Here is a 15,773-nt window from a genome sequence, read left to right on the forward strand (position 1 = left end):
TCTCACATATGATTAAATTAATAATCCCAAAGCATCTCTCCTGCCCAGAACAGATACTGGGATGCTGAGGCAGCTGTATAAAAATGACAGAAATTCCCATTCAAAATGAATGGCTTCTCAAATAAATTACAAAGAAAAATTAATATGAAATAAAAGTACTTCACAAACTTTGCCCAAAGTTAAATGCATTCAAATTTAAACTCTTTAGCTCTTTTCCATATGAGTTTGTGTACTGTAAGTGCACACTCACACAGGCACACACGCACACATCTGTACAGTGCATTAACAATGTCAGTCAAAACTTTTCAGTGTGTTACAGGTTTTAGGCAGAAGGATTGTAACACGAGTTATTTAAAATGCAAGGAGCGACGACAGCATGAACCACGTGATGTATATGAGCTTATTGCTATGTCTATGTGCATTAGATCACTTCCAGTAGCTTCCATGCAAGTCCAAGAACTCCACCAGCTTTCAACCAAAGTCTGAAACATCTCTGAAAAAGTGTCGTTATTTTTGAACTCACATGAACAATCCACATTTCAGAGAACTGAGGAGGACTACTACTAACACAGTACTGTTCAACTGGTTTTGGTTCTTGCCACTTTACTAAGCACAGCCAGATTCTCAGAGAAGCACAGACTCATGCACAGACTCATGCACACTCAGATGCACAGACAATCCATCAGTTCTGCTCCGATAGTGCTGGGCTTGAGCTGACGGGCTGGCATATTGGTACTGTGGAGAACCATTCTCTTCCAAGGCTGGGGAAGTCCTGTATCTCACTGGACTATCCACAGAAACAGCAGGAAGACCGTGCTCATGTAAAGGTGTTGGCTGAAAATGCTGGTATTTCTGGAAATGATCCAAGTGGCCTTTGTTCAGGTCTTGGCTCCAGGGCTGCCTGTAGGGTTCGTGTCTGTAGGCGTAGCCGGCATCCGGCCACTTTCTCTCCTCTGGCAAATAATCTGCTGGAGGGATGATGAACTTGACACCTGGGGAGGACCTCGAGTTGCTGGTGTATGCATCAACAGGAGCGACTTCTGTCTGAGCAGGGGCTGCTGGAAGAGCATTTTGGCGACTGGCAGGATAGGAATTCATTTGCAGTTTATTTGGGGAATAATCTACTGGCATAAAAGGAGCGTATGGCCTTCCAGAGGGGCTGGGTCGATTCCCATGGTAATGCAGAGGTGCAGAACCTGCATTGCCTATACTGGAAACATGCTTTGGAGAATTCCCATAGTAAGTAGGGGGATTACTATAACCTGGCAGTGGCTGCTTTACATTCAGTCCATGAGATGGACCATCAGACTGAGATGCATATTTTGGAGATCTGGGTTGTGAAGTGAAGGTGTAATTATTGGGTATTTTTAATGGAGCTGGTGTTTTTTCCATTTGCTTTCTTGGACTATTAGAAAATGCTACATGCCTAGGACTTTGTGGATGAGCTCTCTCAAGCATCTCTTCAACAACATTCTCGTTCTCAGTTTCATCCTCTGAAACATTGTCATACTGAGATGCATTAGACCCTCGCTTACCTTCATCAGCATCCAAAACCCTCACCTTTTGCTTTACATTCAAAGGCTGCATTTCTCCAGGACTTGGTGGTGGGCCCAAACCAGAATGGTTTACTGGCCTCCCTTTCACCTCTGCAGTAAGTTTCATTGTCTTTTCCATTATTTTGATATCAGATGGTTTATTCCACTTAGGTACAAATTCCCTTCTTGTGTTGGAAGTAGCATTAGAATTCTGATTAGCAGCTGCATTATTGTATAGACTTGAGTTGTCTTGCTCTGCTGGCTGAGGCTTTTTTCTGGTATCCACCTCATTCTTAGGCAAACTGTTTGGTGTCTCTACTGGTCGAATCTTTTGCAGTTTTAAGGAAGGTTTCTTTTCCACAGAATTAATTCTTTTTCGGTTATTTGGTGAACTTTCTGATTCTTCTTCTGTGGATGGTCTTCTCTCTGTCCTTTGTCTTGCTGCTTGTGTACCAGTACTGTTCTGTCCATTAAGCATTGGAGTGGAGTTAAGCACAGAAGGCAGAGGTCCTGATGGAATCTGCCCCAATGGCTTCTTTGGAAATTCATCTTCTTTACCTAAAACAAGAACATGAATAACATAAATTCACATTTGTGCAGAAGCCTTCTTTGATCTGTTTATCATGCAAGCACAAATAGCTAGAAATTAACTTGGCTTCTCTCTGGGTCACCATTCTGCTGAACACCTCAAAGGTTCTTCTGTACACTGACATCAAACACAGACTTTCTTTAGCTTCTCATCCCAACCAGTTATTCCTTCCTACAGCTGATGCAATCTCACCAAGCTTTTGCTCTATCATGACACTGCTGAAAAAAACCTCCTTTTCCTAGATGGCATGTTGGTTACAGTACCTACTCTGTATGGAATCCTCCTCACATTGTTACATTAAGCAAAATATTTTGTCCACTTTAAAAATCCTTCCCAATATCACTCTCCCATTGGATTGTTTTCCATTCATTCATCCTCTAACGTTCACCTCTAGCAAGCCACATCACCAGCTCCTCCCTCACATGCACAAAGTTCCCAGATGACATCTTTGAACTGTCTCTCACTTCAGTTTTTGGGTGAAGCTCCTCAATAACATCTAGACAATTAAGACTTTGTTCCCCTTAAACCCTTTCCTGCCTAGAAATTTCATCCTCAGTATGAAAAACCTCCAGTAAAAGGCTCTATACAGAGAATCTTTTTTTCCAGTTCAGCTTTTTATCAACATAGAACAACTGAAGCAGCTGACACCAATCCTGGCCACGTCATGGTTTCAATTGAGTGTTCCATGGGCGGGTTTTGTAGGACACAAGGACATCATTTACAGAACAAGGACACGAATGGGAAGTTCTCCCAGACTGGAGCTAAACACATTGCAACAGCCAGTGGTAAACATCAACAGTGTGGGGACCCAGAGCAACCCACAGTGACATACAGAAACAATGAAGAAGTGTTTCATGGCTCAATGCTGCTCACAGAACAATTCACATCAAATTTTCTACTGCAATCCTTCTCCTTAGCAGTCAATGCCCTCCATAATCACAGCTAAAGTATTTTATCATATCTATTTGCATATAACTTATTTAATTGTGTCATCCATTACTTTCCCATTATAAGAAGAAAAGGTCATGCACTTCTCATTAAATGTATTAATCTAGATTTAATTCATTTGATGTTAAAAAAAAACCACAAAAGTTTAAAGTCCTGTTCGCTGTGTATCTATTTACAAACAGAAGCTTTGTTGTAAGGAGGAAAAAAGAAATGGCTACCATTGCTTAAATGCTATACAAAATAAATGGTATAAAATGGCTGTTGGTAAAATAATTTTGTCCAATCTCTGCTTCTTCCTAAGGCAAGGACTGTAGAATCTCTTCCCATCAGAGAGTTAGCACGTCACTTTCTAGCTATTTGTAATTTCTTTCTTGTAATTCCTTGTTTGTCTGCAAGGGTTCACAGGAGTGAATACACACAACTGCCTCTCCCTGACAAGGGCTGTAGTTACAAGTGAGCTATGTTCATTCACACAGGCATGAGCAGGAGCTCAATCTTTGATGAGTGGTGCCTGATACAGACACACTGAGGAAAGCCAGCAGCCAAGGTGACTGTAATTTGTTATAACAGTGTAACAAACTACCAGCACGGATCAGTGGCTGTATAAACAAAAGGAAAACTGAGTTTGAGCCAGCCAGGAGGACAGCAGAGAAGAACACAATGGTGCCATCACAACAAGATAACTAAATAAATCACTTAATAGAAACAGCCTAGATTTGCCAAACAATTAAACTAGTGTATTCTTGATTTTTCTTTGTAAGGGTCAAAGGTCATATGGAAACCTAAAACCTACTCTTTGCTTCAGAATTAACTTCAGAAACCTCACTTCACAAACAGCAAACACAGTGGGGCCAGGCCTCAGCACCAGGCTCCAGTGAGTGGCTCTTGGAATTCCAAGTCTGATGTTTGGTCTCTTTCAATATGGGCCCCCACTATTCCCAAATAAAATCTGGAACAGGGCTCTCAGACCTGCCCCCCAGCAAGGGAGTGTTCCACCACTGGAAGAACAGATGAGGGGACAAAGGAAGGAGTTGCATGGATGCTGTAAAAGAGGTGATTTAACAGCTCTGCAATACACTGGCTGCTGCACCAGCCTCTCCAAAATCATCCTTTAGTCTTTATGAATAGGAGTTCACTTTCTGAACTTGCTTCTGTTTGGCAAGAGGCATTTGTATCATTTAATTCCATCTGCATCCTCAAATACACCATTAGGCAAAGGTGAAGATCTTGTCTCCTAAATAAAAGTGAATTCTGTACAAAATAAACATTCCTGCTACTTAAACCATAAATTGCAGTGCTTTCAGTCTTACTAATCTTGAATGTGAAAATAACATGAAGTCTGCATTAAGAAACAATACTTTGGTACATCCAAAATACATACCAAAAACCTGCCATCTAAATCATACAGAACTAATCTTTATGGGCTGCTAATCCATTTATAGCCTCCAGGAATAGCAAAAGAAAATGGCTCTGCAGCTTTGCTAAATTATTTAATTTCTGTCCTTGTATAGAAGACATGTTTTAGAAAAAGTGTTTACTTTCTTCCACACTTTAAGTTAAAATATTCTAGTCATATATATAAAAACCTGAAGACCAGTTCCTCTGGTAGCTGCAATGCTTCCTTCATTTGCCCAGGGTCATCAAAAACATGAACTGATTTATTTTCTCCCAGCTTTTACTCTAAGAAATGTCTACAGAGCAATAGCAGATCCTTTAAATATACCAGGTTGCACTATAAAGGTGGGGTTTGTGTGAGGTTTTGGTTTTTGATTTCACACACTTAAGGTTTCCTAATTACCATTAAGCTCTAATAAACCCAAGTGAGAATACTGCAGACATTTTTATTGAATTCTATCAAGGCTGCTTTGTGTCACCTTTCCTTCTCATTTCAGGGTAAAGAAACACTCTACAGCCTATGTGGGCTGCATGGTCTAGATGATGTATCCTGTAACATGAATCACAGCTGTAACATGACTATCAGAGAAATCTTGCCATGTCTGTAGTGAAATTGTTAGAATTCAACATTCATTCACATCCTGAGTAACAAGGAAAATGTTGCAAGAGAATAATTCACCTAGAAGAAAACCTCTGCATTTTAACAGCACAATCCTGTGTGTATAGGCTGGTAACACCAGAGCTCAGTGCTGTCAGGGAAAACAAAATACAGAACAATGGAAAAAGGCTCAGTGGGGAAAAGAAGAAATACAGGTTAAACCTCAGCCACAGGACTTCCACAAAACTTGGTTTAACTTGACCTTGGATGCCAACAAGGGGCACTGGTTGCTCAGTCACCCACATCTGCCTGTGGAACTAAGCAAGGCCACATTGCTGGAGGTACCAACTCAGGAATCAAGGCTACCAGAACAGCCTTGTTCTGGTTCAAAGGTGCTCCAGCACTGATCACCTCCAGCCATAAAAAGCACTGAGAGGAAAGGAATTGTTTAAGGATCTAAAAAGACATCTGGCAAACGAATCTTCTAAAGGAAATTTTTTGAAACTGCAAAATGGCTGCTTAATTCTAATTGAAGCGTACAGATCATACATAAATACCTATACACACACGGAATTGCCACTTCCAGTGAAACAAGAATTCAAAAAAACCCAAACCAAAATAGAAAAAAAAACCCCAATAAAAACTCCTGAAGTTCCAAAAAAGCTCACAAAACAAACAAGTAGAGGATAACCAAATTACCACCATGCACATGACTGCAATGGGACACTCTTCAAATGCACAAAGAACATGCCAACTGTGTTTGGGAATGCTTTAAGCAGTCCACTATCAGCAATAACAGCAAGAAACCCATGATGCTGCATGCTAGCAAGAAAGAAAGAAAAAAGGTAATAAAAGCAAAACGCTGAGGATAAAAAAAACATAATGCAAAAGCAAACAAAAGAAACCAAGGCACAACAAACATCTCTACCTGAAGAGGTACACAAACAGCTCACCAGACAAGCATGCAAAAGCACCAATTCCTTCAAGCCCCATTTCTTTTATCTAACATTTTCCCACTCCAAATCTGCCTAAAGCCTCACACACAGCTCTCAACCATCTACTGTAGCATTTCAACCACACTCACTGTTCAAACTCCTCCGGTTTGAGCAGGAAGAAATTTTAGTTGGATGTTTTAAAGGAAAGTCAATTGAGTATCTGTTTGTGTTGCTGATCCAAGATCTGAGTTAATTCACTGTCTGGACATATCTGTCTGACTGAGAAATGGAGAAACTGCCACATTCTGTAAGAAGTACTTTTGGGACAAGTGCCTCTCTATACAATCTGCGATGTTTACATACAAGAATTGAAAGCATTTTAAAAGCAGAAGTTAAGGCAAAGATGTCTAGTTCAGCTGTGACTGTTTTGACCTGTACAATAATCAAAATATCCCTTTGTCCTCTGAAGTAATCAGGGCAATGAGATTTTTCCCAAGCTGCCAGTATTCCTGTGAGATATGGATGTCTCTACTTTCATCCTTCTTCCTTCCTTCAACAGAGTAGATTTCTAGACAGTTTAGTTACTGCCTTTTCCCAAAAACAACCACTATAATAGCTTGTGTCAGAGTTTACAGAGCAGGAACTATGGATTTTCTATTTTTCCTTTAAAAGAAAGGTAGTGATTTAGTTGCCTTCTATGCAATATAGCATAAAATAAGAAAACAACAAAGGAAATATGGTGAAAAATGGGTGAGGAAGGAGAGCAATGGAATAGAGGGAGACAACTTAAGCAAAACAAGAACATTCAGGTGCTTGTTTGTTGCTGGCAAACATATTCCCTGACGTGAAAAGGAGCAAAGCAAATACGAGCAGATCTGACTGTCCCCCAAAAGATAAGAAAGACAAGCCATATGAAAGAAAGTTTGCCTCTCTTTACTTCCTCCTGCTCAAACAAGCCTTGGCCACCACCCAGTGGAAGTCAATCTGCACTACAAGACTTTCAGAGATAATTGCTCCAGGAGGCACTAACAGCCTCGTGCATCGAGCAGCAGACATATAATTGGAGTAAAGTGCTTTAAGTGCTCTCTCCGGTGAATAACAGTCTAGTCCTTAATTTCAGCACCAGAATACATGCACTTTGACTGTTCTAACACAATTTTCAAGGATAGTAATGGTCACAAAAAAAACCTCTTAAAATGACAACTTGAAATTTTGTGTTTATTTTCGACCAGTGACATCCCATCTTCTTCAGTTTACAAGACCAAGAGAATTTTAAAGAAACTTGAGTGCCTGCACTAGAAGCTCTAGCTGCTGTCTGAAAGTCAACCTCTGCTCCTCCTTCCTTTATATGCCATCATTGGCAAAGGAGTTGCTAAATGAAATAATGCTGGACAACTTGAAGGGAGAACTAAAAGCACTGTGTGCCTCTCTTGCAGCTGTGTCACTTTTATGGTACTGACAGTAAGGAAAAGTTATTTTATAAACATCTGCATTCAGATAAACAACAGAAAACTTAACGGGTTTGGTTATTAGCCAGAAGATACAGGTGATCAGCTGCACATCTGTAAAGTGCCCTTGCAAAAAAGAAATATCTAAAATTAACCACTGCTTTACATTCCTAATTCCACATTTCTGCCAGAAAATTTACTTCCTTGAAAAGTCAGTTTTAAACAGCAATGTGAGCAATGACCAACACAACTATTTGGATCATGTATTTAAAGCTCATGCAAGTTTTAAACAGTAAAGACTTTTAAATGATGCAAAGCCAAAGTCTAAAACTGCTAAAGATATACACTAACTGTATTAGTATAACTCCACATATTATTTTAGTTCATAGTATTGTAAAGTAGTTGCATCACACAAAAAACAAGGCAGAAAAAATTAGTTTAGTTTATTAAAGCATGAAGTGCATTGTCTGAAATAGCTACTTGTGTATTCTTGAAGTACAAGAGAAAAATCCAAAATTCCTCTGAAACAAAACACAACCAAAAGAAAGACACCATCAGAAACAGGAAAGCCAAGCTGATTTACATATTTCTATTGCTTTGGCTGCCAGAAGGTTCATTAACAGGAGAGAATAGACATTATTTAATAGATTACTGAGGTAGTATACATTTCTGCACTATGACTGATGACTGTGTAAAATAGATCATTGAATAAAAGATACTGATAATAAATTTAATAACTTCAAAGAAAAATATCAGATAAACATTTTTAAATTTATGGCAAATGCAAGATTCAAACTTTGCTAGTTTTCCCCAAATACAGAAAAGATTGGGAAAACTAGAAGGACAGCAGTTTAAAGCTGGTGTTAATCACAAGGACACAGGAAAATTCCAAATTTGCCAATTTTGCTTTAAAATTAAGCTACAAGACCTTTGTCTTTGATTTAAGGTCTTCAGCTGCTGCAAAGTCTATTAAACTTTCAGCCACAAAAAACCAACCCAGGAACTCCCTGTCCACCCTTTTCAGGACCCTGATATTAAAACACAGGTCAGAAACTGTCTCAAGAAGAGACCTGAGGGGCTTCACATCCTGAAAATGGGCCTGGCTGTCTTGTTTACAAAACACTGGATTAATAAACTGTTTTCAGCAACATATTTTTAATATGGAACTTTCACTGGTAAGCACTTCTGTTTATTAAAGTCAGACACTATAAAAATCTATCCATATATAAATATTGTTTATTGAGCATTGCATTATTCATGTAGTCCTACAGGAAAAAAAAATACAGCAAAGCTAGAAATTCTATCCATATCTTGTGAGCATTTCTAGAATTTAGCTGCTGTTTTAAATAACAGACAAGGAAAAAATCTGCATCAAGGAATTTTGGGAATCAATGGTGTATACCAAGAAAATTTTTCACATTATGGTCTTAATATCACCCTTGAATTAAGGAATGGATGGTTGAATTTACATTGGATCTGATTCCAGGAGAATATGTAAAGTGACACAAGTTTAGGTGAGTGTGCTCTTCAAGAACCAGCCACGGTGTGGACATACTTCATCACATTCCAGGCAATCCAGAAAATACCAACTGCCTTTTGTTCTTTTTGAGGCTGTGTCAGAGACCTTCAAGGACAGTTTTTATGTACAGCTGTGACAGCCTCCTTTCTCCAAGGTCTAAAAACCCACAGCTCCCCAGGCAGAGGTGTGCTTAGCCCCCTGTTTCCAGAGCCATGGGAATAGAGGGATGCCCACCTTGGGGTGCAGGAACAGCATCAGACTTCCAAAGCACCCTCTCTAGGTTGGAGTTGCTATGGGCTACCCTGCATTGGTCAGCACTCAACTAGAAATCAGCACAGAAAGGAAGAAAAATCCTTGGCCTTCTTGATGCAAAACAGCCACGGTAAAAACAGTGCCAATCACTGACACCCAAAATTAGCAAGATCTCCTGAACACGCATCTCTTCTGGCTGAGCATTTTAAGGGCTTTGTCAGTGAGAAAATATTAAACAAGTCCCTTCCTTCTGTGCTCTGAAGGGAACAAGGAGCTCCTTAATTCAGGGAGAGAAGCCATGGAGGAAGTGAGCCAGAGAAAGCTACATCAGACATAAATAGACATCCACTTTAAAGTAACACAAAAGTTATTACCTCTTTTAATATCCTACTGCAGCTTACCCTACTAGGGCAGGAAAATCTATACAGCCTAACAAAGGATGCCAGATGGAAAATTCCACTGAGCTTAATTAGCTCACTGCTATTCCTGGATGACTGATACTGATGCAACTGCAAGATGAAGATTTTTTTTTTCTTGATCCTAACATGCATTTTTACTTTAGCTCTTAAAGGTGTAATTTTTGCTCAGTGAAAAAAAAGTAGAAGATAGGAAGTAGTACTTTGATTTCAGATGAGAAAACTAAAATAAACATTATTTTCTCAGGCTACAGTGAATACTTAAATGAGCAGGCTGGTATTTTTTGTGGCTGTATCACCTCTAAGAGTTTCACATGTTTTAGATGAAATTAGAAGAAAAACAGTGCAATTCAAGGTAGTAAAGAGAGTGGAGCCAGACAGACATTTGCATGGGGGTTCCATGGCCAGGTTTTGGCAGCCTGTGGGAGGGACCCCACCCTGGAGAAAGGGAAAGTGTGAGGAGTCCTCACCTTGGGAGGAAGAAGCAGCAGGAACAATGTATGATGAGCTGACCACAGCCCTCATTCCCTGCCCCCTGTGCTGCTGGGAAGGAGGAGGTGGGAAAAAAACAGGAGTGAAGTTGAACCCACGAAGAAGGGAAGAGTGAGAGAAGGATTTTATCAAGGTTTTATTTCTCACTATCCTACTCTGATTTAATTGATAATGAATTCAGTTAATTTCCTCAAGTCAAGCCTGTTCTCCCCATGATGGCAATTGCTGAGTGATCTCTCCCTGTCCTTATATTGATCCAGAAATCTTGTTTTGTTTTCTCTCCTCTGCCCAGCTGAGGAGGGCACCTGATATCCTATCACAACACAAGAACAAAGCTGAATGTCTAGAGAATGTTCAAAACCTGAAAAAGAATATTGCCTGAAGACAGTGATCAATAAAACCAAAATTAGGAGAGTGCAGAAAATTTTAAAAAATAAAACCAAAGGCTTATGAAATTTATACCAAGAACAAATGAGGCAACATCACTCAAGTAATAAGAGCAGACAAATCAGCTAGATTCCCAAGGGTTAGGCTGAAGGCATCTTATTTTTAGTTTGTGAAAGGTTAAATAATGTTCCCTTCTACCCCTAGCAAAAACATACCACCATGAAAGGCTTGCCCCGGTTAATCTGAAATCAAAAAGGAAAAAGCTCAATTCCAGCACCAAAATACACTTCACTTTGGCTTTGCTCTTCCTATTTTAAAATTAAACCTTCTCATTCATGTTCAGGGGGAAAAAACCAACACACAAAAGACATTCACACTGCCAAAGTGTCTCAGGAAGAGAACACAGTCACCATTCCTTGCTGTTGGTATCCACAAGAAGACTCAGTGAGTCTCACATTTTCACCCCCCTGTCACAAGGGGGGTGACTCTAATATCACCTAAATCCTCCTTGAATCTTCCATGAAAATCCAGAGTATTCTCAAACAAACTTTCATTTGAAGACATTTTATGTTCTACCAAAACAAAGGCCTTAAAACAAACAAGTTCTGAACAGACTTTCTGCCTTCGCATCAAGAAAACTTCCAGTAAATTCTGTATTTTCCACAGAAAATCTCAATATGACTTACATGCATGTGATTTTCTAGGCTGGAAGATACACTACCTCCATCAAGTAGCAAGCTACAAAAATCTTTTCCAATTCTTCCCCTACCACAGTTTCAAGTGGAACTTTTCACTGATGAAATTTACTTTATCACATCCATAAAAAACCCCTATGTGTCTACAGACAAGGGAAGCTGTTGGGATAACCCCCTCACTGTTCAAACATAACCATGGAGAACTCTGTATTTAGGATTGGACAGGACTCCTATGATCTATCTCCTTGCACCATGGTGGTGTGGCACTGATGCTGAAGGACACAGCTGCTCAGATTGTCACCCACTGCACCAGACACCTGAGACAGCACCTGGCTGAAGTGTAGAGACAAAGAACAACTTCTTCTGAAGAGAAAGTCAAAACTGAAACTCAGCTTGGGGGAGAAGGATGGAGAGATGGTGAAATAGGAATGCTGTGGTGAGAAGGGGGAAGCAGATGAAAAGGAAAGAAAGCAGAGTTAGACCTGTTGTGGGTGGAAGAAATTCTGCTGGACAGATTGTACATAAATTCAGGAACAGGGCAAAACAAAGGAATAGGGAGCAAGAGAAATAGGGACTCTGAGAAGAAGCAAAATAAGAAACAAATACACAGGAAGTGTTTGTACTCCATAGGAACAGATCTGAAGAACCAGGTAAAATAGGTATTTACCTGTGATGAGGAGTCCTGACACAGCCCAATACTACATGCAATAAATAATGTCAACAGAAACAGAAAAATTAAGTTCATTAATGAAAGAACAAATTATCACAACAATGCTACACAGGCAACCTTTATTCTGACACTTCTTAACTTCTGAAAGCTAACCACAGCAACTTAATAAAGTTACTTCAAGGTAAATTCTGCCATGTTTGGAATTTTTTAAAAAACATTTTCTCACATACTTTTCTACAATTAGCAAGGATAAAGTAAAAGAACTCTGAGTAATCACAAGAAAAATTCTAATTAAAGACTATGGAGATAGGGATAGAAAAAAGAATAGAATCTTAAAGAGATCCTATACATTTCATAAGCAAGATCACATGAAACAACCATCTCTCATCTGCAACCAAAAAGCACAAAGGCTAAAAAGAAATAATGAAAACTGTTCTATTAAACACCCAGCAAGTCTATCACTTGCAAAAAATTAAAAATCTGGATTTGACAAACAGAAGAAGCTATTTGACCTGAAATTTGGTCCACATCTAATCAATCTACAAAACAGTCTGGATTCCCAGACAATGTAGTGTTTCAGACACTTTGAAACCTTGATATTTGATCCTCTGTCTGAAAGGTTTTATAAATTCAAGTTAATAAAATTACCAGAAGATGGTACTTTTCACAGTGCTTTGCCATTACCTTAAAAACAGTAAATAAAATACCAAAAGAAGAGGAATATCCAGGAAAGGAAAAGTGGTGATTTTACACTGTAAAATATTTTTGGGTAAAAATTCCCCAAATCTATGCAGTGATGAAGAGGAAAATATTTGCACAGTATTCAACAGCATTAATTAACATTTAAAAATTACCAATGTGTGAATAACTCCAAATATCTAACTCTGCATATTTGCAAGTTTCTTACCAGCTACTGGTAAATCCAGTTTTGCTCGTTTCAATTCTGATATAGAATTTTGGAGCTGCTCTATTACAAAGTCATCTTCATAGAAGAAATCCTTGGCTAAAGACTCCTGCAGAAATTCTACAAGCTCTTCCATTTGTAATTTCATCAGATGCTCTATATAAGGAGAAAATATTACATAATACATTAAGACATCTTGATAATGAATACTCAAAAACGTACTTTAGTCATGAGGTGTTTTGTTTTCAAAGTAGAATGAAAAACATTTGTTAATTAGGCAGATAATAGATTTCTACAACTAGAGATCTAAAAATACATTTAAAATTCACTTGCAAGTCACCATGGAAATCCTTTCTACACATTATTCTTTACTTAGGACAGTGTTTTTCAAAAAGGGGCACCTTCAGAAAACCAACTACAAGTCACCCTCCTTCAGCCTTCTCATGTCCAACAGCTTCAGGGCTTTATTTGTCAGCCTGCATCCTCTACTTAGAACCACTGCTCTGGATCTGTACAACAGACATCATCTCTCTTATCAGGAGCTCTGAAAAGCAGATAAACATTTTAAAAATCCCTATTTACAGCACCCTCACTCACAACTGAATTAACTCCCAATGAAATGATGATGGCAGTTCACACTTCAGAACCATTGCTTCAGGCTCTCTAAAAATTCAGGTCATATTTTGAAAGTCATTTTATAATTATCAGATTATTTTTGTTTCCCTTTTTACACAGCAGTAAGGCCATGTGAATTGCAAGGCTGTAACTGCATACCTGTGTCTCTTTTTTGATCATCTGTACATCATCAAAAGTTTCAGATGTATGATTTCAATATGGAAAGCATAAAAAAATGTTTTGGTGCTGTAATAAAAATGCTCTTGGCATGTATTCCACAATGACACTGATTGAATATACTATCCATGTTTTTGAGGGTAGACAAGAAATTGGAAAACAAATCAGAATCTGTCTTCTGCCAGCTTCTCTGCCAGCCCTCTCATCTCCTCTGCTGCCGTGAGGTTCTCTCAGTGTTTGATCATGGAGGAAGCTGCTGTGTACTTGCTAAGCAAGCAAATCCACACTGAGACTTTTTCCTCAGGTCTTCCCATTAAAAGAGTGGTGAATAATAAAAAAAAATCATGTAGATATCTATTTGCAAATAAAGAGAAACCAAAATGTTAAGCCTAATGATTTGCCTCTAAATGTTTAGCTTTCTCAAGTGCAGAAATGTAGAAGGTAACCTGTTCCATTTTTCCAAGTTGTTTATGAACAAACTGATGAAAACATCCCAGTGAGACAGTGAGGTAGCATCACCACAGTTCAAGAAGGATAAACTAGCAAGGAAATTAAAACATTAATTCTGTGGGCCCCACACAGATCTCTGCATTTACACAGAGTCAAATGACTTCACTCAGAAAGCCCAAGTCCCACAGGAGGAGTGTCTCAAAGTTGAGCTACAAAGTATCATCCTTATAAATGCTCATTAGAAGCCACCATCCACCTTCAAAAGCTTTTTGGGTCCTTGGAACTTAGGATGCCAAGTCACTTTGGGGAACCAGGCATAGACGCTTTAGACAGTTCTGTTCAAAATCTCAAATTTTACTTCACCCAAAGTCAAGAGATGAAGGAGAAGGTCACACAGGCAGACTAGAGAATTTCTGGATTTTAATTACATTCTTGGAAAAACAATGGCATAAAGTCACACAGACTGGGGATTCCTCATTGCTGAGGTATTTGCTGGTAGATTTTCACCACTTAATGGCACAGTCTTCATTCTTTGTGTGGTTTTTGATTAATTTAAATCCTGTGGCTAAAGAAGCCATTTCCAGACCATGAAACTACCACACTTTTCCCCATTGTTTAGTCAGTAATACAACTGACTTCAGGTCCAAGTAACTTTCTTACTCTAATAAATACTTCTGTTTGACAATCACACTGCACTGGGCCCAGCTGAGATGGAGTTAATTTTCCCCACAGCTGCCCTGGTGTCTAGAAAAGTCCATCTTGTTTTCTCCTTCCCCCAGTCCTGCTGGAGAGGAGAGGGATAGAGCAGCTTAGTGGGCACCAGGATCCAGCCAAGATCAACCCACAACACACACACCATTATAAAGCAAAGATTTTTAACTTTCAGTGCATAAAGAATGAAAAATATCTGTCAGAAGCAGCATAAGGCATGTGGGAAACTAAGATTTTTACACATTAAGGTCAAACTACACAAAATGAGAACAAAACTAGCTAAACCTCTGTTTAGGCTTCAAAGGTTTGACAGATTTCTTTCTTACTTCGGTGCAGTTTCAGAATTGTGTAAGACATAGCAGTGAGAATCCTCTCTCCTTCAAGTATGTAGATATCCCATATCCTGAGGCTTAATGTAAAGGGAGTCTGCAATGACAGAATCAGGCAATGCTGTGAAAACAGTCTGCCCCAAGTCACAATTAAAAACAGCAACAGAAAGAAAAACATACTCACACGATCAAGAAAACACTGGAAAAACCACTTGGTTGTGTAAAAGCTGGTGGGCATATCCTGGGAGTCCTGCAGACAACACAGAAGTTGAAAAATACTTTCAAAAATCCAAGTAATGCCTTGCATTCTCCATAAAAAAACATTTTCCCCTTGAGGCTAATGTACTCAATAGTCACCATAAATAATTAATTTAACTATATAAGACACTGTTACTCCAATCCAACAGAGGCAAATTCTGGTTTTTATAGCTTTTCTTCATAATTTCACCACCTGAAGAACAAGCACTTAGAGGTGCTAAAGTATTAATACATCCTAGACTTTTATCATGTTCTTGGGACAGAGGATAAAATCCTCTCTCAAGAAAATAAATCAGTATTCTGGAGCAACCCAAGTTCAGGCACTGGGTCCATTAAGTCTTTCACGCCTCTGTAACAAGGCTGAAAGGACTTCCTTACAAAAATACATATCCACCAGAAATTATTGAAAAAAACCCAAATTCTTTGACCAGTGGGCCTCAAACAGGATGT

General features: G+C 39.0%; 1 protein-coding gene across 3 annotated transcripts in view; it reads right to left on the reverse strand.

The window, feature by feature from the left end:
* Position 1: 1 nt before the first annotated feature.
* USP6NL (USP6 N-terminal like) overlaps positions 2-15,773 on the reverse strand; it is a 106,597-nt gene continuing 90,825 nt past the window's right edge. For all 3 annotated transcript variants that reach the window (XM_014309180.2, XM_031061314.1, XM_031061315.1), the window contains exons 11-14: positions 15,250-15,315; positions 15,063-15,162; positions 12,787-12,939; positions 2-2,093 (exon numbers count right to left, since the gene is read on the reverse strand). In XM_014309180.2, the coding sequence (XP_014164655.1) occupies positions 625-2,093; positions 12,787-12,939; positions 15,063-15,162; positions 15,250-15,315 (1,788 nt within the window). In that variant the 3' untranslated portion in view covers positions 2-624. The remainder of the gene's footprint in view (positions 2,094-12,786; positions 12,940-15,062; positions 15,163-15,249; positions 15,316-15,773) is intronic.

Source organism: Geospiza fortis, unplaced genomic scaffold, assembly GCF_000277835.1.
Source record: "Geospiza fortis unplaced genomic scaffold, GeoFor_1.0 scaffold428, whole genome shotgun sequence".
NCBI lineage: Eukaryota > Metazoa > Chordata > Aves > Passeriformes > Thraupidae > Geospiza > Geospiza fortis.